General features: G+C 40.6%; 1 protein-coding gene across 1 annotated transcript; it reads right to left on the minus strand.

The window, feature by feature from the left end:
- Positions 1–1,243: 1,243 nt before the first annotated feature.
- gna13b (guanine nucleotide binding protein (G protein), alpha 13b) lies at positions 1,244–26,931 on the minus strand. The gene is made up of 5 exons (XM_084371131.1): positions 26,634–26,931; positions 17,539–17,768; positions 13,969–14,019; positions 10,858–11,058; positions 1,244–8,994 (listed from the first exon to the last, which is right to left on the minus strand). The coding sequence occupies exons 1-5, from the start codon at positions 26,914–26,916 to the stop codon at positions 8,623–8,625; spliced, it is 1,137 nt and encodes a 378-aa protein (XP_084227257.1). The 5' UTR covers positions 26,917–26,931; the 3' UTR covers positions 1,244–8,622.
- Positions 26,932–27,597: the final 666 nt, after the last annotated feature.

Below are 27,597 nucleotides of genomic sequence, written 5' to 3' on the forward strand. Positions count from 1 at the left end.
ACTGATAATGGAAAACAAGACGCTTTATAATCTGTGTTACCAAACATGAAATGAATGGTCATAACAACATTTAAACAGTTAAAGTGACTAACTACAATGTAGGTTGAGTCACAGACGCTCCTGTAACAGGGAGAGAGAAAAGAATGAGAGAATGATCACAAAATGAGATATCGTGTTACATGACACAATATGTCTACATATGCAACCTGATCATACTTAGAATACTAGTGTGCATATGAATACACTCAATAATGTAAATACAGAGGGAACAGTTCCTGTCCCGAGACCAGCATTACTGAGAATACACTAGACAGATTTAGATGATGATTCTAGATCAGTAAACAATATATTTCATCATTTTTTGTCATTAATTTTTTATTAGTAAAATATCAGAAAATATTGTAAAAATGTCAATTTTCTGCACGAGTCATAGGTGGCATCATCAGCTGTCTTTGTTTTGTCTGAACAGTAGTCCCACACACAAACATATCCGGTTCACAATGATAGAAAACAGAGACAAGCAGACAATTCTCAAATTGCAGGAGCCTGAACCAGAGAAAATATGTTTATGTTGCTTAAAAAATGAATTGTTGCAAAATAGTCTGGTAATCGACTAATTGATTAATCTTTGCATCTTAAAAGCTAAGTACATTAGCATTAGGGATGCATGATATATACTGGACAGATAAACTATCAGACCGATAATGGGAAATTTATATTAAACTGAGCCAATAAAAAGAAAAGCCAGAGTGCTTTCATTGTCTTAACAAATGCAGCATCTACACACTCCAATTGCAGCTGGTTTGTGATCTGCCAATAAACACAGAGAAGACACAAACACAGATGACATCACAGCAGTATGGCGGTGCAAACACTGGACAATTACCAGGTACCTTTTCATCACTCTTTATAAAGGCGCTGCAACAACTTTGTAGTCGCCATTTTTATTTGCATTCTGTCTAGTCATGCTTTATAAAGTTGTTGCGAGCATGGGCTACAGTACAAGCCTGCTGCTCCCATCTCTTTTAAGTGTGCTGATCTGTTAAATCAGCTGCTGTAGTTGCTTGTGAAGTTCACACGCTTGTCAGTCAAACATTTGTTTGCTGCAGGCGTCCATGTTTTCCAAAGCAGATGCTATAGATGCATTAGATTGGAAGTTAGGAAAACTGACTCAGCATGCTTTGGGATATTGGGCTATAATAAACTCTCTGCAAAGCAGCGATTTCAATGAAAGCACACATACTGACTTTTTAAAAAAACAGTTGGATTTATTTATGAGAGTAGAAGGTAAGACAGTATAAGTTAGACTGTACACTGAATGCTTGTCTATCTGAAAAAAACAAACAAAAGAAAAACCAGGAGGAGAGATGCTTTGTATCACAGGACACCAATCTGTTTGTGTGGCATCATTAAAAAAACCTAAAACACAGTATAAAACTTTTGTTCGATGAATGAACAGTAGAGGCAGAGCTTGGAAAAGGAGGCACTAAACATCAGTATATTTGGCAGATCATTTGCAGATTTTTTCCTGACTTGATTAAAGACAGATTTGTGTAAGACACTGGCATTAAGAGAATCACTAGTCAGTCCCATCATGATTATTTCTAACACTACATAACATCAAGTCACGGCTGTGGAGCAGTGCTGTTGCATAGTTTAGACTATGTAAGGTGACACTGGTTTCCTCTCACAGGTATTTACAACCAAACACTCAATATTCAACCAGAAAAACTCCATCTGAATATTTGATTTATATTGTTACAGTCATGAAAGTAATGTCAGAATCACAGAACATACACAGGGTGCAGTGTACAAAACCAGAAATGTTAGAAGGCAAAGTCAAAGGCAGAGTCTGTCTGTTCATCACGAGTAAAACAGGAATCAGAAATCAAATAAGGCCTGGTTTAAACCAGTTTCTCCCTGTTCCCAGATCAGAAACACTGATCACCATCCCGTCTCAGGCGTGATGGCATACCCCCGGGATCTGGTGACAAATCCATGTGGGTGCTGGAAGACAGATGACTAACACTGACTCACATACAACACAGTGAGTGTCACCCATCACAAAGCCTGGACCACAGTTTAACCGAACAGGGGACACATACGACTCCCAGAGTGACCACAGTGGCTGCAGCCGACAATGTTCGGGACTGTCCGAAGACAATGAGACAATAATGTCCACTCTCCGCAGTGATTGGTCGAGTGTTTGGAGGTGTGAAAGTAGGCGGAGTTTGAACTTCTGTCAGAGGTCACTTTTTTTCATTCTTCACACAAATACATCCGTCACTTTATGTGTGGATATCTAAGTGAGACGACATGAATGCTTTCAGCAAGTGACTGTCCAACAGTGTGCACTGTTTGTATGAATCATGGTGTCAAGACTGCGAGATGAAAAGGAAGTGTGATGAAGTCTGAATAAGGCTTTTCAATCTACCTTCCAATGTTGATTTTTAGCAGACTTTTGCTTTTAGACATGGCACAAACTTGTCTGAAGCATAGTGAACCCTTTAACAGGCATCACAGCAGAGCCATCATCGTTTGTCTTAGCAAGAGAATTGGAGCCACATTAAAATAAACAGTTTGAGCTTTAAGACTTCTGAAAAGTTCTCAGGTCTGAGGTTCAGATTTAAAAACCCAGAGTTTAATCAATTAAGAATGATTCAAACAAAGTTATCTACAAATAACAAATGAACACTTAGGAGCTTTTTGTGGCTTTACATGATATTAGTCAGTGATTGGAGCTGGCTCAGGTGTGACTTTGGTCCCATGACAGCAGTTTCTCCCTGTCAAAAGATGGTATTTTGTGTGGACCTGAGTGTCATCCTGAGCTAGCCCCACTCGCTGAAGGCAGCCATGAGATGTCGCCTTAGACTGTTGAATGTTTTCTCTTTCCTGATCGAAATTGCTTCTTCATTTAAATCACACACATGATTTCTTCTTTTTTCCCCACTGAGCCCCTATCATTCTCTGTATGACAGTTAAAAAAGTGCTTTGGAAGGATGTGGCTCCTTTTGCTGCAGGCTCCAAGTCAGCTGTGAAAGCCCATTGGACTGTGGAGCCCTGGGGCCTCATTTATAAAACATTCCATCAACTTTGCTCTTAAGTAAGACTGAAACTGAAAAGCATTTAAATGTAGTTATTTATAAAACCTTGCTTTGACCTGGATATGATTTTATCTTTAAGCAAAGTTTAAACTTGACATAAGTGATTTACATGAGCCTGTTCAGTCCATCAATAATACGTTGCCTGGCTTTAATCTTACCATCACCAATCTTGTCTTCAATAAAGCTAGATTTTCTCTTTTTGTCCATGGTTATTCCTGACTAAACCTTCATTTGTGCTGCATTGTATAAGGGGAAATCACAAAGCAGACGTGTCGTCAATTTAAGTTGATTCGACATTCATCGAGTACAGGTGTTTAAAGTTACAAATAGGATTCTTAGAACCTGCAAAGTTTTTTTATGCTCAGCATCATTCATAAATCGAACCTAAGTACACTGTCGGAAAAAAGATCTTAAGTTGAAGTTCAAGTATAAAAGTAAAAACATTTTTATAAATGAGGCCCCTGACAGCATGTGGGGCATCATTGCTCAAACATCTGCTCATGCCCCTGTGTGACAATATACCATCTGTACTCTAATATTCAAAACCAAGTTTGTTCAGCATGGACAAAGGCCACCTCAGGGTACAGGCCCGTTTTGCTGTGACTTCATGATGTGTGTATCTGTGCAACAACAGGCTTTCTTCTGGCTTGAAGTGATTACATGACACAACAGTCTGAATCTAGACAGATAGTTCTCTGCTGGGCTTTAGCTTTAGGCTGTCTGAGCAGACAGGGCACTGTGTTTGTCACAAACACACAGAGGCTGCTTTATCCAGATGCAGACAGTCTGACAGAGGCACTGTACAGTTTGAGGAATTCAGAGTTTCTGGTAGACCGCCCTGTTGGTCATCTTCCTCTTTTAGAGTTGGGAACACACACATCAAAATCAGCCACGTGACTTCACTGCTCCATGCTAACAGTGACAGTAGGCTACTTGTTGGTCTGGGGGACATGAAGTACTACACTCACCGAGCTATCAGGGACTCAGAGGGTCTGATTTGTTTCTCAAGATGTCAATTTAATTTATTCAAAACTGAACCCAACTGTTGCAGAAATATCAAAACTGCAGGAAGTCTACTCTACAGTAAAGTGAGCTGGGTGACAAACAGCTTTCTGCCTTTAGCTGCAGCACCACAACTGGTTAGAATTGAGACAGGGGACCAAAATCCAAAGCAAAAGGGGTCCAGTGAAATGAGGAGTAAGGGAGTGTCACTTGGGTGGTAACTGGGGCAAATTCAAGCTAAAACAGGCTATTATTCAGTCTTTTTTAGTGATAAGCTGCCATTAGCAAATATAACCCTTACTACAGAGACAAGGGTAAAAAAAAAAGATAGCTATACCAATGTATGTAGAATGTCTGTGTTCCCGTACAAACACAAGTCTATGCCCTTTCTGTTAAAGGCACAATATGTAAGAATTGGCCAACTGTATGAATTCATACTCCCAACAAGTGGGGGCAGCATATCACCAGAGTAACTGCTAACTACTGCCAACTGTATCAGCCAGCCTACAGGAGGAGTGCCGGTGCTTACACCATGTGCACAGGAGCACAGGAGCCTTGGACCACTGGGAGAAAGAGCTTTTCAGGCCCAGGGTTAGCATGCTAACTTCAGTATCATATCTCTGCAATACATAGATGTCTTTGAAATAATACCAAAACTGTCATTTCTTCATATTCTGTTGATCATTTGTTGATCATTTGTTAAATCTGGAATGTTTTTAAACTAAGATTCTTACATATTGCACCTTTAAAACTGAAAACAATACAACTTCTGTAAAGTGTGATTGGAAGTCAGGGAGATGTAACAGCTGAATAAGAGGCCACCTTCATGTGTTATATATTTTGATCATCTTGATGATTATTCTTCAACAAATGCTGAAGTGCTAGCATGGACCAGTGGAGCCAGTTATCTGCTGGGGTACATGGAGGACTTTGGTGTTCACTGATCTGGAAGAAGATGAGTAATGGGAGCCTGACTCTGAACACCTCAAGACAGGCCTTTAGATTTAAATAAACATGAAAATAAAATAAAAAAATAACACTCATAGTCATACATACAAATGTGTGTGGGAAGTTACATCAGCTGTTAGAAAGGAGAATGAGGTTGGTGGAGGGATACATACTGATACATTAGACATTAAAAAAGGGGTTCAGAGGACATGAGAACTGTACATAACCTGTAACAACGATGACTGCTTAGGTTCTTTAGTGACACACAGGCTGGCTTTATCCCTTTTGTTTTTTTAGTGAGGATGCATGGAAGGGGGAGACGGACAGCATCAACAGGTACCTTTGAGAAAATAAAAATGATCTGACACAGCAGCACAAAGACTGAGCCACCTCATTACTTGGCGTATAATTGAGTATGTGGCGTACACTTCTGGTGGTACTGAGAGGAAGCAGGAAAAAAGTTTTCCTGCTTCCTTGTTTCATGGGTATAGATGAAATCTACAGGCTTGGATGTGAGCTTTCACAGGGCTTTCATATAAATTTGGCCATTTTCAACCTGGACCACATCATTCATCAAAGTTCTACAAAGCGTTTTACTAAAGCTAGTTAACCGTTTCTCTAGTGTCTCCCCTTGAGGAGCTTTGTTTCACTGTCGACTGTCCCAACAATTCCCACATACAAGCTGCATGAGGGTACCACTGGAGGACATTTTCAAACCCAACACACACTGTAATTCAGGCTCCATCTTGTGCATCATTTATAGGCATTATCTCAAAATTCAGCCTGACACATCTGGTATTTTAAGAAAATTCTGGATCTCTGTTAATCTTGACTATTTTTTGGAACGATCGATTCAGCAAAGTTGAAGAGACAAGCTGCCCAATTTTTCTGTCCAAGAGAGCAGTAACCAGGCCCGACCCCAACTCGACAGGCTTTCTGTTTTTCACATCTGAACCAGACTCAAGCACTTGAGTTTGTGTTACCCTGTAGAGCAAGCATGATAACACAAACACAACAGAAGGATACCATGGCTTTGTTAATAAAGCAACATAATGGAACTATTTAACTAGGTTCAAAATCATTGTGATGGTAGGCTACACCGACTTGTAATGAGGAGAATGATGCATGTGATTCTAGCTCTGTGCCCCAAACGCCTGCTCCATGGTTATGTAACTTCAGCAGGCGGGTATGATTTCCTGCAAGAAGTGAGTAATGCTTCACTTCACTACGTCACACACTGGATCGTATTTTATGGAGAAAATGTTTTCTGGTTCTCTCTCTGATGTCCTCCGACTGCTCTGCCTCAACTCTCTCTGAATTATGGAGTTACCTGATGGCATTAATGGAATGTAACAAAGTACATTTACTCAAGTACTGTACCTCAGTACAAATTTGAGTATTATTAAGTATTTAAGTATTTTCATTTTGTGCTATTTTCTGCTTTTACTTCATTACATTTCAGAAGCAAGTATTGTACTTTTAACTCAACTACATTTGTCTGACAGCTTTGGTTACTTTGCAAATTGAAATGATTAACACAAAGTATAAATCGACTAACAAATGATGATGCACATTAAACTACCCAGCGGTGTATAAAGTAATTAAAATAAGCTTCACGATAAGTACTTTTTCTTTTGGTACTTTATGTTTTGATGCTAATACTTTTGTACATTTACTTGTTATTGTAACGCAGATCTTTTACTTGAAACCAGAGTACTTCCTCCACCTCTACATGATGAACAGAAAGCTTTATTTGTTGTCAAAGTAAACGCTAGTTGCTAATTGAAGTTGCTGTTAGCCATGCAGCTAGCTGACTTGGCTTGGACAAGACTGGGCACTTAGAGTACCAGGGGAATGGTTTGTAACGCTACACAGGAGCTTTGAACCACCAAGAGGACCGGATGTTTTAAGGCCCAGAGCGGGAGGGACCCAGCAGCGAATGCTGGTGGGGAACGGTGCCAAAATTGATAAAGAAATGGAGTCAGCAGCATCTATGGACATCAGAACAGAGGCAAAAACACCATGAAGAACATTAACGGAGGGAACCAAGAAAGGGAAAGCATGGATTGACTGAGCAGGTCAGATAAGAGAAAAAAGTAAATGTTGTAAAAATTGCCAATTCTTGCATAATGTTGCTTTAACATTTGATCTGTATCTGTATTATGTTATCTGAATTTTGAGAACACATTCATTGCACACATAATTGGACCATGTGAGACAACACACCATGCTTGTTGTGTGTGGAGGTGGGACTCCTTTGAGGATCCAAGCACCAACTGTGTTTGCTCCGAGGGTTGGTCTGGGCCTCCTAGATGCTCTGACTCAGCAGAGGTCATTTTGCAGATAACACATGAACATACAAATCACATGTCAATACGTGGAAATGGGGTCATGAAGTCTTGTTGGTCTTGATGATAAAATATGGTCCTGGTTAAAGATGGCCAGACTTTGTTTTACAGGGAAAAGATACCATGGAATCTGTCATTTGACTTATGTGGAAGTTCTGGTTGGCTTCAAATCACAAAGAAGTGGTTCACAATGTGCCCTGAGAAACAGCTTAATACAACGTGTAACTCTAAACCCTGCACTAGCTAGCCTTTCAACACGGTGTTTAATTCTACAAGTGGTCTGTGTGTTTGTGCTTCCCCGCCTCTTTTATAATAAACTGTAACAGAGTCCATCAGCAGTCACAAATCCACAAAAGTGTAAACCCCTCTAAAATATAAGTTAAAGAAAAATGCATAGGTACATACAGTATATTCATATATTAGAAATAGAAGCAAAATGATTAGAAAACTAGAATTAAGTGGACTTTGGAACAGGAATTCCTATCTGTGTGTGTGTGTGTGTGTGTGTGTGTGTGTGTGTGTGTGTTAGCCCTGTTCTTTCCTGTTCCACTGCCTTAAGAGGAAATCCCCACTCCAGCCCAGTGATGTCATCACCAAGCGCCAGTGGAGAGCAGATGTAAAACCAGAAACAAAATGAAAGCAGTGGTGAAAAGGAAGGCAACACTGGCAGCAGTCACTGATATCGCCGGCTTTGACAGCTACTCAGTAATAACGATTTAAAATGAGCCCCTCCCCCTCTCCCACCCTAGCAACAGTGGTCAGAGCAGCATAGAAAAAAAACAGTGTGTAGATGTGAATTAGAGCGACACATAGGGAGGAAATACCATAAAAGATGTCGAGGAGGTCCACTGCACAGTGTGGACGGGGCAGAGAGTGGGGGTTAGAGGTCATTTACAGTGGTTTCAAGGGTAAGAGGGTGGTTAGGCTCTGAGCCAAAGGTGGCTGTTACGAGTCACAGTGAACAAGCTCAATAAGGTAGAGAGCAAGCGTGGGGGGAATGGCGGTAGTAGTGGTGGCTTCAATACACAGTCAGAGTTCAAAAGTGAGGAGCGGGTCAAAGTCAAGGAAGGAGGATGCATGAGTGGAGGGACACTAACCGATCCCTTTATAGGCTGGCGGTGGTTGTGGTGGGGGGTAAGGCACCTTGTCACCCACTTTCTGTCTGCCTCCACCCATCCATCCATTCCTCCTCCTCCTCCTCCTCCTCCTGGTCAGTCCTCTTACTGCAGCATCAGCTGCTTGAGGTTATCGTGCAGGATGGTGTCCTTGACATCGCGGAACACCAGCCGGATGTTCTCAGTGTTGATGGCTGTGGTGAAGTGGTGGTACAGTGGCTTCTGCTGCTGCTCGCGGCGCTTTTTGCGAAAGCATTCCACCAGGAAGCGTTGGACATCAGCCAGGCTTGTGGGATCACCCGAGAACTCGGGGAAGTAGTCTTTGATGGATACTTGCTTCACCTTCTCCTCCAGCAGGTCCGTCTTGTTCAGGAACAGGATGATGGAGACGTTGCTGAACACCCGGTTGTTGACAATGGTCTCAAAGATGTTGAGGGACTCGCTCAGCCGGTTGGTCTGCCGGTCCTCCATCAGCACCTGAAGGTGTGATAGTACAGATGTCTGTGCTGGGGTCAAAGGTGATTGTGACAGTGTATGTCTGGTATGAGCAGTAGGTTCATTAAACTGTACTAAGCACATTGCTGTTCACCAACTTCAAAACTGACTTCTCACAGATGTAGAGAAAGTTAATATGATGCTTTAGTAGTCCGTGTTAGACAAATCAAGTAAATCCCTCTTTTCTCTGTTACTATCCCCCCACTGCAGCTAAACAAGGAAACCCAAAGAGGGAATTTAACTTGGAAAGGTAACTGCTTGAATCAAGTATCGCTTTCAAAAACGTTCGCCTACATAGTGATGCTTTATTTGTCCACCTTAATGCATACACACTGCCTTGCCTTTCTGTTACTTTCTTCCAGTATGGGAGGGGCAGAGCCAGGGCAGATTGTCCACTAGTTAATTGATGGTGGTGTCAGACGTGTAAAAAAAATATAATAAATCAGTAAAATATTCTAAAACAGGTTGCCGGACACACTTGGCCGGCCATTTATATACCTAGGCGGTAATGATGCACTCACCAACTGACCCCTGGGTCTGGTAGGTTCAGTTGTGGGCGGACAAGCAATGAAAGACAAAGCAGCATTACCTGCAGAGTCACTTGCACAAGGAGGATGTCCTTGTCTTTTGGCGAGATCACCCTAACACATACCCTCTCCTCTCCATGCCGGCTCAAGTGGTGCTGAGCGGTCCAGCAAAAAGCACATACAGTGAACGTACTTTCAGCTCACCTGGCCATGTGCTTGAAGTGCCTCAAAATAGGTTGAATTCTGGAACTGTGTTTTAATATTTTAAAGCTCTAACCATCTAACTGACATCACTATTACCCACAAAAACAGTTCTGACTCTATTTTTTTCTAGTGAAACAAAAATGTCAAAAATACTTTGGCTTTAAATGGTGAGCCTATCCTTCAACATGAGAAATTAATGAAAATGTTGATAAAATGCTGTATCTCACAGTATTTAAGAAAGTGAGAAAAACAAAACACAACCTCCTCTGTGAAGGTAATGATTTATATGGTGCTTTCCACAACTTAAACTTTATAGAGCCTTCTGGTGCTTTCTTACCAGGGGGTTTCCTTGCGTTTTCCACTGTACCTTAGAAACCACAATGGCTTTGTTTCAGAATGTAAAAGTTAAATATATGAGATTTAGAACATTAATATAGCAGCAAACAACTATTTGCTATGTAAAGATATGGAGTAATGGCATCCTGAACAATAATCTCAGCTTCTCTGTTCAGTTCTGGTAGTCAGAGTGGCCATGCATGCATGTTAGTGCATGTAAGCATGAGTGTAAGCGCATGTGAGGTCCCTCCCTGTCCTTGTCCATCCATTTTCAACATGGCAGCTGGGTCACAAACTTTCTCATATTACAGCTAAACAGTACACCAACATATGTTTCTGAAAACATGTGAGGCGATAAATAGGCTATGCTTTAACAGAATCTTGATTCATATTTGATCGGCGCTGCCTAGTTTGACAGTTACATTTTATTGAGTGAACAACATGCACATTTGTTTAGGTCTCAGGTGCCGGTCGCTCTAGTGCAGATCTAGTGGCAGTGAATGTTGTATATTTCACATTTAAGTTGGATCCTTTTTCCTCTGGTTGAACTCCAGTTAAGGCTCCTGAGTTCTTATAAATGTTCCTGGAGAGGCTGCTACAGTACTATATTGAGATGATGTTGACTTTCTCTAGATATGTGATGTTATGCCCTTGAATTCAATTATCTTATTCCTCTGAACTTTTGGTATGTTTGAGTGGAATACACCATTGTCAATTCTGTGACATTCATGAGATCTGTGTGTCTGCATGGCCTCTGTGTGGCTTCCAGCTGACCCACCTGGTCATATTCGGAGGAGGAGACGAGAAAGAGGATGGAAGTGACTGAGTCAAAGCATTCGAACCAGCGCCGCCTCTCGGAGCGCTGACCGCCCACGTCCACCATCTTGAAGGGCACATTCTTGATCTCAAAGTCGTACTCGTGGATGCCTTTAGTTGGCTTTCTGGCTAAGAGGATGTCCTGTTGGCTGGGGAGGTAGTCCTGCAAGCAGATTATTAGGTTAATCATATCATTATTGACTAAGGATCGAAATTAATTCACAATCTCGAATTTCGAATTAAAAAATGGAATCGTCGATGCTGCCACGCCCCCATGTCACGTCCGGTCGGCTTGCCAAGGGGAAAAAACACACACATGTTGAAGTGCTGCGAGTCAACCTCCTCTAACTTAGCTACTAGCTAAGCCAGTAGCTATTAGCTACAGCCAGTCAAACGATAGCATGGTGTTACACCATTCTTGTTCGGCTCCCAGACCGTGATCGGGAAGCACAGGGGAGATGATTTCCTCCAGGGCCGAAGTTTATATTTACCTTCGGGGTGAACCCCCTTTCACGTGTTAAGCTAGTAGGGAAATAATACCAGGGAGCTTTGCTGTATCTTGAGGAGCTGTCGCCTTTATTCACAGCCAAACTGCAGCCTATATTGTACACTTTATTGCTGTCGCTACTACTGCTACTCCTTTCGCTTCTCCTTCCTCTCCCATTCATTCACTGTCCGCACGTACGCATGCTCCCTCACTCTCGCTCGCCCACTCACACCTTACGCACCTTGTATGTGTTCAACTCCTCGGAAATAGTTTGTTAAGACACTTAATTGTTCAGAGAAGACTATGGACATGGCTGTTTTATTTTTTTGTTAACTTGAATGTCATCTTCTGTGAAGACGACTGCAGTTACAAAAGAGAAACTAGATGACAGGTTATTTTATTTAAGTTTCCACTTGACTGAAGATAAGTTATTGTTACATTATGTCGTTAATAAATGTTTTAAATTTGACAATGTAGTGTGGTACATTGCGAACAAAAGTCAGATATTATATTGCATAAAAGTCTAGTCTAAAAATGGCATAGCAACCTGTGCTTTAAAAAAAAAATATGTAAAAATCGAGAATCGAATCGAACCGTGACCTTAGAATCGAAAATTGAATCGAATCGAGGATTTGGAGAATCGTGACACCCCTATTATTGACAGGTATTTACAGATTTTTATCCAAGATCTACATCAAAATGTGCAGTGATATTAATGCGTTTAAGATGCATTGGTACACTTTAAGTAAAGTATTTTTAATTTTGACACGTTGTAACACACACAAAAATTTGTAAAACTTGAAGAGTAGAGGGAAGTAATGCATATCTCTGTGTTCCTCATGAGAACAGTGCACACGCCGCTGCTTTGGGAACATCCCAGTTTAACACTGCATTCTTGAAATACCACAGTGCATAAACAAATGTAGGGCTTCAGGACTGGTGTGTGTGTGTGTGCACGTGTGAGTGTGTGTGAGAGTGAGTGAGAGAGAGAGAGAGAGAGACTGGTTCACTCTTCTTTCAATAATAAGGCCAATCAAAACAGGGCAAATAAAGCAAGTGCATCTTCAACCAATCATGATGTCACAATATTCCCCAACATGTTTAACTGTGTGTGTGGGTCACTGTGCTCTGACTACGCCAGATCGAAATTCATAACATTCCAGAAGTGATGACTCATCGCTGACCAGACCATGCTGGTGTGTGTGTGCGCGCTCACACAAACAGATATTTTCCCAAAGGTCCACCTTTTTTCAAACACGCATACATAGCTTGTGTTCATACACAACAGGAAAAGAGCATACTACATGCTACAGAAACATCATAAGTAGGAAATCCAGTACAGAGAGGACATACCAATAATGTTTCGTTCGTTACTTCTACAGTGAAGCACTAACAACTAGGGACCTTCCTAATGACCAATTTACCTGACGTTTAAACAATAATTTATCCTTAGAATAGTCAACTGATGTCAAATCAAGCACACTGAAACATTGAAAACAGTCAAAACTGAGAACAATTACATTTTTAAGGTTAAACATTGTTTGAAAATAATATTATATATACTCTAAGATCCATTTGAAACCATTTAACAACCAAATCGTATCGTAATTGTACCAAAGCACCTATGAGCTGTGTGTTAGTATTTTGGATTCTACACACAAATGGATGACAAAATAACCATTTTTCATGTTAATAAGTTACTAATAAGATTCTTTCTCAGTCTTGGAACCCAAACCATTTTCTGATGCCCCCAAAAAATATCAAATTAAATGATTAAATGAATATCAATAAATGTGCAATAACTAGTCATCTAATTGCTTAAACTAACTACAACTAGTTGACTAGGTAAATCATTGGTTGTTTTTTGCTCCACAGACATAGGGGCAGCGTATCAGCAGAGTAACCAACAACTGCTGGCTGCTGATGCAATTTGCTAGCTATCCTTGGCTGTAGTTAATTAGCTCATGGTTCATCTAGCCATGGAGCTGGTGGATCTATTGGTCCAGTAGTATTACGAAAGAGGACGGGCTGCAGCTAGCTTGTTAGCATGCTAAATTCAGTAGACATCTCTTCAACACAGTAAACAGATGTCTTTGACATAACATCATCACTGTTGTTTCTTCATACTCTGTTGATAATGTGTTTTTTGGACTAAACTAAACTTAAAATTGGTCCTTGAAGTATATTTTTTATTTTTTTTATATTTAAGAGTGTGTCAAGTAGCACTGGACCAGACACTTCTAACTGTATATTGCAATATAGATAACTGGTGAAAAATTGACAATTGTTTCCTCTGTGTAGAAAAATCTCCCTTGTTTCTTGGAAAAGGCTCTGACTGGCCAATATGAACCTGGGTGGGGGATAATGCAGAGTGAGCAGGGAAACTTCTGCTTTGCTTAGTGCTTAATATAGTGAGTGTACACTGGAACAAACCAGTGTGGAGACCTGACTGAGGACAGGAAAACAACGGTTTCACTTCTGTATTCAACAAACTAGCTGAGTGCTATCACACCAATCTGCCATCTGCCATCCTGCCTGCTGGAGATCTGTAATTGGTGGAGCTTCTGTATTGTGGGTGGGACTTACCGACTGTCCGAGCTTTCCCAAATTGTCCAGGAAATACTTGACTGACTCCCCCTGAGAAAAAGAGAGACAGAGAGAGAGAGATGATGACTTTCCTCAGAACTCAGAGTTTCATCCCTACAATGCCATATGATATGATATACCTGTACATATTATCTCAACATATTTCACATGTCCCTCTCTCACTTCCATCTCAATATGGAAGTGAGTTATATCAATGTCCCTTTCAATATGATAACACCTCCTCACCATCACTGAGTGGGAAAACAAACTCACTATGACTGCTCTAAATGTGCAGAGCTGTGATACAGTAAATACTGTAAAGCTGTCAGTCACAATCAGGTGTGAAGTTTGTTATGATACTCAACAGCAGCCTGATCAGACCTCAACATTTTTTCTGCTCGTCTGTAAAGTGGGGTCACATCTACTTTTTCATTATCAATTAATTTAAGTATAGTTGTCTTGATTAATTACTTAATCGTTTGGTAAACGGGCCATTATGACATCTTCGAATGTCTTGTTTTTCTGACCAGTAGTCCAAAACCCAGAGATAATCATCTTACTGTAGATAAGAAGAGTAAAAACATTTACAGTTGAGAAGCTTTAAGACTAAAGAAATTTAGCCATTTTTCATGATAATACGATTAATATGTTCATGTGATAAAAAATTGTTAAATCACGAATTTGCAACATGTTGACAGATAAACAACTGACCATTTTAAAAAGCAATGTTGTAGAAAGTGAAAGCAACATTGCTGCTGGCTCCATTTTAGAGGAGTTCCATACTAAGAAGATTGATTTTGGGTTAACAACATTAACTTTAACATAAAAAAGGGGGCTAGTCAACTAGCATCCAAACTAATCATGAGACAGGGCAGAAATTGACACCCAACAACTGACACCCATGTATGTCAGATGCTCGCCAGGCAGGGATGTGGATCCGCTGGGTGAGATCAGTGGGTCAGAGCAACAGTGGGAAACAGTGGTAGCGGTGACTACAGTGGTGTTCTAATGAGGAAATCCTGCCTCACGACAACTCTGAGGGGACACTCTACCTCAAATTCAGAAACACATAGTTTTGGGAATACTGGCCTTGGTCAAGGTCTGCACTCTGAGAGTGGCATTCCAGATAATAATAATAATATGACTTTCATATTTGTTCGTTTGTTTTAGGAAACAAAGAGCATCAGTAGGTGAAGTGGAATCTATAGGAAGGCTTATTAAACAACAGCATAGCATGTTATTATCTGTTATAAAAGAGTAACATTGGAAAGGCTTACAGAATCTGCGCTGCTCCAAACAGATGCTTCACAAGCTAATTTCCCTGCAGGACAGTTACAGATCATTTTCCTGTGAGCAAGATGCTATCAGACCACAATCTAAACTTGTGGAGAGCAGTGAGGGAGAGATGGAGGAAGGAAGGGTGTGGGCAGGCAGAGAGACAGACAGCAGGGAGAGAAGCATCCCTTCATTAGCTTGTATGTGTCTGTCTGTGTGCACTCTGCAGCTGCAGCTCTGCTCCATCAACTGTGAAGAGGAGCCTTTATCTGTTACTGTCAATGCTCTTCTGTACACTCAGTGCCACCTCAGCCGACACACAAGTAATCACTGGACATGCCACAGTCACATGCAAATAAAGGCAAAACTAAGCTTCATGGCTGTCAAACAATGCACCAAACATTGAAGCAGGAGTTGGAGGCCAAACATTATACGTGGGTCAGAGTTATGACAAAATTAGGGCTACACAATGTGCTAAAATAATCATAACGCCATTACTATTCTTAGATATTACAACTGTGATAAGATTCACTCTTTTCCTCTACTTTACTGCCCAACTCCGTAGCTCAACAGGGCAGTATGCTCAGTCCCCTCCTGTTCACACTGAACACCCATGGCTGCACTCCCAGACATCAAGAGTAGAGTTATTCCAATTTCTATGCCAGTATCGGGAATGCTGCCGATGTCTGCTCTCCCCAAACAGACAGTGAGGGAACACATTTCATGTAGGCTGAAAGACGTGCAGGCAGTCAGCTTTACTACTGACATTTGGACCTCCGACGTGTGCCCCATGTCTTTGCTGAGTCTGCACACTGGGTGGACACAGTATCACTGTCAACATTTGACTGTCAAGATTTACCTTAGTTGCTGTTGCACTACTGATTTAAACTGTTCTATTTAAAAAGTTGCGGCACTTGAACAGTTTTTAAAAGGAATTATCTATTCCTAGATTTCTTTATTTGTTCTTTTTCAGTTATGACCAACTGTCAAAATAGACAATAAAAAAATGTTGTATGGCAATCATTCTCTGCAAGGTTTAACCTGAGCCAGGTCATACAAACAATGATAGCAATCATATCACATCCATACAGGGTTAGTAGTATAAACAGCTGTTAAAAGAAAAATAATAAATCTTCTTTGTTTTTTTTATTTTTTAAAAACACACACTGGTATCAGATCGGTACTCGGTATCAGCCGATACCCAAAGCCCAGGTATCGCAATCAGTATTGGGAAGGAAAAAATGGTATGTTAGCCACAGTGTGTTCACACTGCTGTTGTCTGGCAAAAGATACAGCAGTATCCGCTGTCATAGCAACAGACTACAGAGCAGCTTCTTTCCTCAGGCTGTGAGACTCCTGAACTCATCCTCTACACACTATATTTTTTTCTTGTGTAGCATAAAGGACTACAACTTACATTTTGTTGTACATTCCTGTGTTGTAGTGTAATGACAATTAAATGATCCTTGAACTATTAGCACGAATAATAATTTTCATTTCGACTACGACAAAAAAAACTATTAAATGGTAATGTGAAAGTTGTTAGGGTCTGTACCAGACAAACACATTTTCTTACATCTCGAGACCAAGATTTGTAGGCCAGGCTATAGGGGTGTGAATCTTTGGGTGTCTCACGATTTGATTCGATTCCGATTCTTAGGGTCACGATTCGATTCAGAATCGATTTTCGATTCAAACGATTCTCGATTCAAAAATTGATACTGTGCATAGTGTGTTAAGGCAAATTATGGCATCAAAACAATACAGTTTGTATAAGATAATGTGATTTTTAAACAAACTGATTCCAATGATGTAATCACACAAAGGCAAACACTAAAAAAAAGGTAACATTTATTCATGCTAAACAAATAAAAACTGTACAAGAAATAACTTGTATAAAATTGCCTAAACAAAAGCTTAGGCTAGCTGCCTTTTTCTCCCAGAAGTTACAAAAATAAACTGTACACAAATAACACAAATTGGTGTTTTGTGTGATTTTTCAAAATATTAAAAAAAAATATATTTTTTTTTAAATCGATTTTTGAAGTTTATGAATCGATTCAGAATCGTGGATGATTAGAATCGCGACTCTTATGTGAATCGATTTTTTCCCCCACCCCTATCTCTGCAGCACTACAGGACTTTTCATAATGCCATTTGATCACACATTGTTCCTTTATCAAAACTGCAGTTTCTGCGATTTAAATATTGCACTTAGGCATATTATTATTTTGATAATGTTTCAATTCATTCTGTAGCCCTAGGAGATATCAAACAAGTAACACTCTCACTCACCAACTGGAACTCTCGCCGGCGGTCATATGCGTTCTGGATGCCCTCGTCAGCCCACAGGGCCCGGATGGATGGCAGGTAGTGCTGGAAAACTTTATGTTCCACCATGCCGTGACCATGGGACATTGCCGACCGGGTGTCAAACGCCATCATGGTGTCTCCATGCTGCTGGTTGGACAGTTTGCCCCATGGGATGTGTAGCTTCTCTCGAGCATCCACTAACACTCGAATACCTAAAAGTAGTAGAGAGACACATGTCAAAATTGTATTGTATGTCACTGGAGAAGCTCTGTCATTACAAAATGATGCTGAATTATACTGATTCAGTGGTATCCTGATGGTGGTTGATTAACATGAGTGTAAAATTACCAACAATCTGTGTAATTATAGCAAATAACTGGAGATACACATCACATGCAAACAAAGTTATAGTTTAACATCATGGATGTTGAACCATGCACAGAGACCAAACATTTTACATGCCTTCCAATCTAAAATTCTCATGACTCCAGCAATTAGACAACAGCACAGTTGTCATGTGAGAGAATTAAAAATTGAATACATAAACATAATGTTTCTTGCTAAGCCGGGGCATATACACAGTAAGTTAATTAATAAAGAAACACATGCATATAAAAATTCTAAAATCATCACACCACTAACAACAACAAATCAGATAAGCCTTATTTAGGCATGTGCAACAATTATTGTGATGAACATTCATTGTATATGGTGGTGGAGAGAGACAATGACACTGTAGAAGAAAGCAGGTGAACACAGTGATATCATACCTGTGTGCAGTGAAAGTATCATAGACAATTATAATCAGTCCTGATAAATAAATAAAAAATAGTGGTTTAAGACTAAAAATATGCATAGAGGCAAAAGAAAATGCTCACACCAATGCTACTAAATTTGAAAAGGCTCTTTCATTTTGTACATGATGTGCATCCACACAAGTGTTTTCAGCCTGTTTTTATTAGGATCTCACCTCATGGATACCAGTTAACCAGGTAAACCCCTGCATTGACTGATAATCTAAATGTAGTGTGAAACTTTTTTTTCTGTCCTAAGGTGTGTTGAAGGAACACTGAACACTTTTTTTTCAAAGACAAAGCCATGCCGATATCAAAATATAAACTTTCTGTATCACAAACATTGAAACCACACCTTAAATCTAGTCAAATACTGATCAACCCCAACAAAAAGCTCATTTCAGTTGAAGTTATCACAAGTGTGTGACCCAGGCAGTTCAGTTTGCAGAGATGAGCAGTGAGCTGAGACTGTGAGTTTACATTGCGGCACTGTGAACTCTGCTTCAACCCTTCAAACAAGCCTGCTCTGACAATGCGCTATGTTCCTTGGCTGTCCCCAACACGCGGGTTAATCCAGCTGTCTGCAGGGCGTGTGTGTGTGTGTGTGTGTGTGTGAGAGTGCTGACAGCTCAAGGATTGAGTCTGTCTGTCTACAAATCTTTAGTTCCTCTGCTGATACCCCTTTTCCACCAGTCAGAAATCCCACTTAAACTCGCTAAGATCAGGCTTTTGTGTGCAATGGGAATGTGTAAACTCTGCATTTACACCCGGGTCAATTGACTCTGCAGTAGACGCGGGTTTTTATCACCTTGGCTCGGCTTTGATCTAAACGTAAGACCTGGGTGAACACGCAAAATTTTTTGGGGTGTGGTCTATCAAGGATGTATCAAGTACGTATTACTGGACACAGTGTTGGAGGCGGAGCCCTGTTCATATCTGTGAAAGCTGCCGACTTCCCAGCTATGAAAACACCTAAATCACCAACCGAACCGGCAACTTCTGGTAGCAACTTTACTGTTTCCGGCGCATTTGTGATGTGAAACATGAAAAACCTGTGTAGACTTGCTAATTTTGGTGGAAAAGCGGCGTGAGAAATCCAGCTTTCATGCACTTTCCTGGCTTTGCTTTGGACTTGACAACACATGAGCAGTCAAACTTGACTTTGTCTAATCATGCAGGGTGTTGGCCGCCAGGACCAGGGCTGAAATCACTTTGTTATGTTATTTTATGTTATCTTATGTGATTAATGTAACATATTTTGCTTGACGTTTCTGGATATTAGCTACCTGTGCAGTTTAAAAAAATCTGTTCAGTTGTATACAGGTGTATGGGACACTGCTGGGAAGTATTGGGGCCCCATTTCTAATAAATCAATTATGTAGTATCAGATACCATACCTAATCTAACATTTAAGGCAGGATTGGAGGAATTTCCAATACTGTATCAGCATCGGAACAAGCCAAATCAAAATACTGACTCATACAAACACAGGTGGCTTCAGCCCGTCTCTAAAGTTTACTGTAATGCAGCCTTTAAAACCAGCAAGACTCATATCACCATAGAACAACATCCAAAATCTAAGACAATATATAATGTCATACCATGATGACCATATAATAATCATTAGATTGTCCAGCCCTACTAACTACCATGCTAGCAATATAAACAGTTTTCAAGATGGAAAAATGGCTAAATAATTAAACAAGACATTCAGTGGAGGATTAATAACTATTGATCTATAAATCTCCAAAAACACACTGCAGTTCAAGGCTGGATTACAAAGCTGTTTAAATGCAGTGTTTCCCATTAACATTTTATTATTAACATTAACATTTTGGGCCGTTGCTTCAGCACAGCGTCTTTAACTCTCAGTCAGGCTGTCTTGTTAACCTAGCCAGGCAGTACAAGCCCATATCTCGGAAAGATGACCATGTTGCGTATGTACACGCGTTCACATGTGGGCGCACGACATAACCACCACGTTTTCCAGCATCAACCTCAACCACACAGACCAGACAATATATAGTTAAGATGGCACTCATGGGCACTCATAATTTTAAAACAAGACAGTGATTATCTAGTGTTATCTGGATTATCTGGTTTTATCTAGATTATCTGGTCTCTCAGACAACGGTTAGTTACAAGTCAGGACTAATAGGCTACAAGATTTAAAGCAATAGATTAATATTGACTATTGACTGTAGCTCATAGGCTTGTGCTAACATTGTATAGCCAGAGCTGTGTAGTAGAGTAAATTGTGAGGACTGGACTTGGACTAATCATCCAGCAGCAGAGCCAAAGCTTAGTGTTATATCTGATTATTTTCTACATTTTATATTTTCATTGGAGTGACCAATGGAGAAGTTAGTTTGGAGCCCTGTTAAATGTTGAAACATTAAGTTTCTACTCCTGTTGTGAACCAAAAAATAAATATATATAATACAAAACTGAATAGCTTTCATTGACTTAACAAGCACAGCAGTGTGTCCCCTACCATTGAATTGGTTCAACGCAACCCCCTGCCCCCCGCAAAAGAAAGGCACAAAGCATGCGTCTTATATGCGTTTCATTCCTGAGCCGTGAATGCTCTTCTCTCGTGTCCCAACTGAGGGTGTGGCGTCGCAACTCACCCAACCTACCACTACCGAACCTGAACCTGGAACCAAGGGCAGGGATGCTTCTAGCTCCTCCACTGCGGCGGGGAAGGAAGGTTTGGTGTAAAATAAATAAAAACGTTATTATTATACTACTATATATATATTACTCCTTTAGTTGATTTTAACGACAAGGACAACTCGGCCCACGATTGCTGTTTTCACACTCAGCTCAGCTTTGAAACAACTGATCCAAATGAGCTATATGTCAGTACACCCTAACAAGAAGTGGAGTGGCTCATTCTGTTCACCAATTATTATTTTCAAGTTTATCATGTTTTCAGCCTCTTTAGCTGTCCCCTTCTCAAAACATGACTTCACTGCAGAGGGACCTGAGTGACAGCTGTCAAATGTGGCAAGGTACCAATATATAGCCGCTGGAAGGAGCAGAATAAGACTGGATCACAATAATACAGTTCTAAATGTGAAACAAATATTATTTTAAAAACTAACGGATTAATACGCCAGAACGTTTTTTTTATACAGTTCAGAAATAGATTTGTCTCAACAACAAACAATAAAAAAATGACACAGCATCAGAAAATTGGTGATTGTCTCATCAATCATTATTGTCAACAGACAACTTCAAGACTACATAAGTACTATTTTGATCCAAAGTCACCAAATACTGGTTGAAAGCTACAAGCCAGAAGAGTCAATGCTGCAGAGGTCTCTAAAGCTAAATCACTTGCCACCTGCCTTTTTTCCATCTTCAAGCAGAGTTTCTCATTACCAGCAAAGGTTTTGTCTTTTGTGTTCACATGCGTACACGTGGAACAGACACCTGTAACAGTAGCATCAATCACAGGGTTTCTTTTCCCTCTTATCATACTGGATGATCTCACCTCAGCATAACAAATCAAGGTTTCATCTAATGAAAAGCCTGTTCATTCTTTTAACTCCTCTGCTACACAGACAGAACAACATGTGGCACCATGATGTCAACAGTGCGTCACAGAAAGATCCTACTGCTGCTTCCCCTGCATGTTAACAAAACTCCCCTCAACTCTGAATAATTTTACACTTGTACTGAAATGACACGGCGCTAACAGTTTCCCTTTGACGTTTAACCACGTCAAGCGTCAGTCACTTCCCTGTGAATGAAGCTGAGCAAGCCTTTCCAGCCTCAAACATCACACTTCCTGGTTTGCACTCATTCAGAGGGGGTTTACGTCTAACTGCCCCCCACAACCCCAGTGACATCATGGAAGTGCAAATAGAGCTCCTCTCTCTGGTAAGTGTGTGCCTTATTGTTATTCACATCACACTGTGCACAACCAATCAGCTTTGAGCTCAGGCTGGTACAGATGAGAGAGAGTGACTCTGCATTGATCTCTCCCTCAACATTTTAAAACTAAGTCAAACTGCAAGACTGACTAAGTCCCATGAAGTCTATAAAGTTGATGACACTTAATGGGGATTTGTTTTGTTCCCACCAACAGACTTCCAGCTTGCAGCTTACTCAAAATACATGTCTCCACCAACAAGTTCCCCACAGATGAATCAATAGGGAAAAATGAGACCAACCCCACCCAGAGCTTAAAACAGAGTTAAAACAAGAAGATGTATGGGGCAAAGTGATGGAGGGAAGGTATGGCAGCGGCCATCCAACGTAATGAATAGCCGCTGAGAGGCTGAGATAGGGGGATCTGTCCGACACGCTATATCCAAAGAAGTACATCACTCCATAGCTGCTTGGTGTTGTTTTATTTTACACACACACACACACACACACACACACACACACACAGGAGGTTGATTGACTTACTTCATGATGGTCTGAGATGAAAACTGGACTTGTATTGCGGTCAACAGAAAATGACACCACCCTACTCACCCCCTCTCTGCAAGCACACACACTAACCACACACAGGTGCAGGTGACATTAATTACTGCCACTTCAGCCCCCAAGTGACGCACGCAGACACACCTCCACCCAGACACACCTCCACCTACATGCTCGCTCCCACAGAAGGGACAACCTGTTAAACCTCCTTTCACTCTCCTCCTGCCTTTTGTGTTTTAATGCAGCTGAATTCACCATATCTTTCATCTCCCATCCCATTCTCCACCATCCCCAGCATATCACTGTAAACACAACTAGCAGTGTTTGCAGGAGCAATATAGTTTTCCTTAGCTGGCAGGGTGACGGGGTGTTCGTTAGCAGAGATACATCACTAATTCTAGTGTCCAATTCAGGAATTCATGTAGTTGTGCCCTCCAGAGTTGATATTAGATTTTCACCCCTGCAGGTTTGAATTTTCAAATGAGTTGAAAAGACTTTGCAAATGTACAAAAAAAACCAAAAAAACATTTGTGCACATGACACCTCCGCTGCTACAACTTCATCCTAGGGGACACACTGCACGTAAATAAAATATTTTCTGGTTGTGTCTGTGTTTTTGTGGCAGTTGGTTTGTATTACAAAAAGCCAGCAGTTGTGGTGATACATCGGATTGCCAGTTGTACTTTCCCAAGATAACAAACCATCCTCATTTAGCCATCTCTGGGCTAGGCAGAGCGGACAGGCTGAGTATATGCATGGCGGACTGCCCCTTCACTCGCACTGACCATGGACACATTTTATCTGGTTTTGGCAAGGCACTTTTGCCACCGGGCTACTTGTGGAGGAGCAGCCCGCTCCTCAGACACCTAGTCTGTCTGCTCTCTCTAGCGCAGAGACACTCTGGCAGCATAGAGCTGCTCCGAAGAAGAGCAACAGCAGGTCGGTCAGGAGGAACTGTGACAGCCAAAATAGCCAGTCACTATGAAAGTGTATTAAAGGAATATGAAGCAGCAGCAGCTTGCTTTGGTAAAAAAGACAAGTGTTCCACCGCCGACACTAGTGCCTATTCAACAGGCATTTTAAAACTGCGGGAAGTTTTCTAAAGATGGAACTTTTTAAAATACAAAAATGTAAACAAAAAATTGATTGGTTATCGGCTGCAAGTTGCAGGTAATTATCTGTTAAAAAATATCGTGCATCCCTAAACTAAAATAAAAAGGGGGCACAATTTTTTCGAGACCAGATACGATGGTCTTCAGCCTTTTTATTTTCAAAGTTAACTGGCTTACACATTAATGAATAGATTATTTTAAAAGCAAATTTAACAGTCTTCTGACTGTATGAGAATACAGTGAGGAGAGGCAGAGTGCGCCGTTGTATCTTCATAACGACATGTCTCCAGGAAAAGCCATTTCTGTCCAGGCAGCTGAACGGGTGCAGAAACAGTCTGAGCACTGAGTTATTTTCTGCAGTATGTGTTGGTTAGCAAGTCACATTTGTTACTGCTACAAAGTATCTCAGTGACAAAAGTTAATAATACACTTCACGTTCGTCTCTCAAAGGTAATCATTGAGTCAATAAATCAAAACATGATTGCAACCATTTGCCTTTTGAAGATGAATTAAAAGCTAACTCTAGCATGTGCCAACTGTAGATTGTCCAGGTGCTGCACTCCCTCAAAGTTGAGTTTGAAAATTCAAACCTACAGTGTTTCTCAAGTGAGCTTGGCAGTGAATGCTATCGTCATCTAAAATGTGTCTACAAAACAAGACATTTTCAGCATTTGTGGAAAGCGAATCAGTTTGAAATATGTCAGAGAGTAGTTTTATACAGTGTATTGGAGCAATGGAACAGCCCCACCCACCAAGCCACAGCTTCAGTATTTGATGTGTTAAGAATGAGGCACAACATTCAAGTATCTCACAAACTGAACCTTTAATGTTAATGGCTTACATCTAAAAAAAAAAGCAAAATAGCTGGTTTAGCTTTTTGCTTTGACAACAATCTTCCACCATCGTCTTTCTTGATCAACTCACGCGATCTGACTCCTGACCTGCTGCGTCTCTGCTCCTGCACTGAGCATACACTGTCAGTTTTTAATTGTAATGTTTGTCATCTGATTAAGTGGCGATGATGGACAAGCAATGTAATCAGTGTATACACCATCAACATCTAACACCATCTACAGTGAAAAGCCTAATTTAAAGCGCAGCAAATTTCAGAGAAAGCTAATAAGTTTGTAGCTATGATTTTGATAATGTTTAGCAGATTATTCCTAATGTTGACCTGACATTAGTCACAGATATCAGCATCTATAGTGGACTGAAATAATGCTAGAATCTATTGATATAAAATATACTGTGAACCACTTCAAATCAAAGGTCACCACAGTGCTTTTTGAAAAATAAGTAAAAACACAGAAACAAGCATCGCAGCAAGTTATAATGCAAACTCAACACTTCCTGTAGTTGATTTTCGAAGTAAAGCTTTTCTGCAATGACAACTTTGTACATACTTTGGTGCCGAGTGGCCACTTGAAGCTGGGATTAAGTCTAAATTTTAGATACTTTTGACATTTTGCCTACGGGGTGAACAGTGCTGTGCTGCTGGAGAATTGGTGTTGTCAAGTCATCCAAGCAGTGGAAGACAGTGACAGAAAAAAAAAATTGCATGACAACATATATTAAGCCAACAGTAATTTCTGTGATACAGCTCAATATTGGGAAACATAAAATTCAAAATCCTCAGGTTTGCCCAGCAGAACACCCTACTTGATCTGAGTGACCAAGCAGGTTTACTTAGATATCCTCTGTGGTCTGTGACTCACTTTAAGGCAACAGCTCAACTATCTCAATGGGGTTTCCCTCCACAATGGGGTTAAAAAAAAAAGTCAACATGTCTGTTGTTAAGGTAGCATCTTGAAGCAATGTGCAATTTCACTGGCTCATTAATGAAGTCTGTTGACACAGCCGACTGTTAAATGTTGATAAAGAACAGAAAGTTGCACAGTGAAGTGATTCTGTGAATCTTCGATGACAGCTAAAACAACCTGTCCATTTATACCATAACATAAAGGTCACACCTTTTCATACACTAAGCCATAATACTGAATTTAAACCAATGTTCATTCAAAAAGCTGTCACTCTTTATATAGTTCATCACTGGCCAGCCCCAAACACAGACAAATATCTTGAAAAACATCACTTGTAAGATGATGCTTGCCCCCTCATATAAATTTGGTACCAGACTGACAAAGGGTGCGATTTAATTTGCCCTAGTGTCAACTTTTAGAGGATGTTCGCAGTGTTCAGTCCTGTTGTAGTTCAGCTAGAAGGGACTAATGCCCATGGTCGTATTTGATGATAGGTAAGTTTACAGTAAACAGGCACATTTTTCAAAGGATTTTGGTGTCATGTTCTCTCCATACAAGACAGAGTGGCATGCTTCGACGCTAACAGCAGCCATGGGGAAAACACTAGGACACTGTCAACCCATTGTATACGTTCTGTGTGACTTAATGTTGATAAAAATGAAAATTAATAATATGTTGGAAGCTCTGAATAAACACACACGACCACACTGCACGCACCGCCGTCCCCTTCAGTCCCACCGTGAAGACAAACACAAAAACATGGGCGTTTCTTGGTCGCTCACCCTGCTAACCACACTAGCTTTGTGGAGCACAGAAAAGTGCCCTCAATCGGTTCAGCTGCAGCTAGCATGGCTACTAACTTCCCACTCAATAACCATACCCTCTACACACTAAGGTCGGTGGCCGATAAAGAGGTCAAAACAAGACAGCTCCAACATATGAAAAACAATTTGTGCTCAGTGAAGCCTTACCTTTTATAACATTACTAAATATTATGGCTCTGAATTCTTCTTTGGCCTTCTGATCGAAGTCCTGCCCATGGATAATGCGCATCTGCTTGAGGAAAGTGGACTTGCCGCTCTCGCCTGCTCCAAGTAACAAGATCTTTACTAGCCTTTTCACATAGGTCTTATCTCGATTAATACACTTATCTATCTCTTTAGATTTCCGCAACTGTTCTACCTCGCCGCTTGTGAGGAGACAGTTAGGGAAACATACAGATAAGACGGAGCGGGACGGCAGGAAATCCGCCATCTTTGAAACAACTTCATCGATACAGACAGCGAGGAGGGCTGAGCTCACCCCTGTCCGCTGCTGCGTTCATGTGTCGTAGGAATCCACTAAAATGTAACTTTCACCTCAACTTTTATTAGTGTAGGTTTACCATCGAAATCCAATCTTTCAATACTGAACTGTGACTGAATAGATTCTAAGGTTTGGCAAAAATAATATTAATCTCTGGATTCCAATGACAAGTGAGTGGGAATGTACTTTTTAACAAAATACATTCGTTTCTCTCTCTAAAAAAAAAAAGTACACATTCGTACATAGCATGTGAAAAAGCACACTGTCTAAACTCCACATATAATTATAGGAATTAATAAAAATCAGGACTGCCCCTTCCTGGAAATGTTATGTTTTGTTTATTTATCTATTTAAAAATTATCATAAAATATTGTGTGTTTCGCATGTCAAAATGTATGGAAAACTTCGAATGAGGTTCACATGAGCCTTTTTATGCCTGTCACGTGCATGGTTAGAAAGCATAGGCTACGTTATGTGCCCCCAATTAAAATGACAGTTTTTCCAATACACGTGAACGGAGCACGAATGAGAGGTACAGTGGCGGACAAGGCGCGCTCAAGACAAAGTACGTGAACGCGCCCATGCATCAATGTTTGGGCGGGTCAGACAGATTCATTCCCGTAGCAACAA

Source organism: Pagrus pagrus (assembly GCF_965226575.1).
Source record: "Pagrus pagrus genome assembly, chromosome: 13".
In the NCBI taxonomy this organism is placed as follows: Eukaryota; Metazoa; Chordata; class Actinopteri; order Spariformes; family Sparidae; genus Pagrus; species Pagrus pagrus.

Excerpts from the sequence above, each read along its gene's own strand:
- gna13b (XM_084371131.1), bottom strand. The coding sequence starts at position 26,916 with ATGGCGGATTTCCTGCCGTCCCGCTCCGTCTTATCTGTATGTTTCCCT. Across the intron at positions 17,769-26,633 it reads ATTTAGTAATGTTATAAAAG|GTATTCGAGTGTTAGTGGAT; the intron begins GTAAGGCTTCAC and ends TACTACTTTTAG. Across the intron at positions 8,995-10,857 it reads CCTCCTCCGAATATGACCAG|GTGCTGATGGAGGACCGGCA; the intron begins GTGGGTCAGCTG and ends TCACACCTTCAG.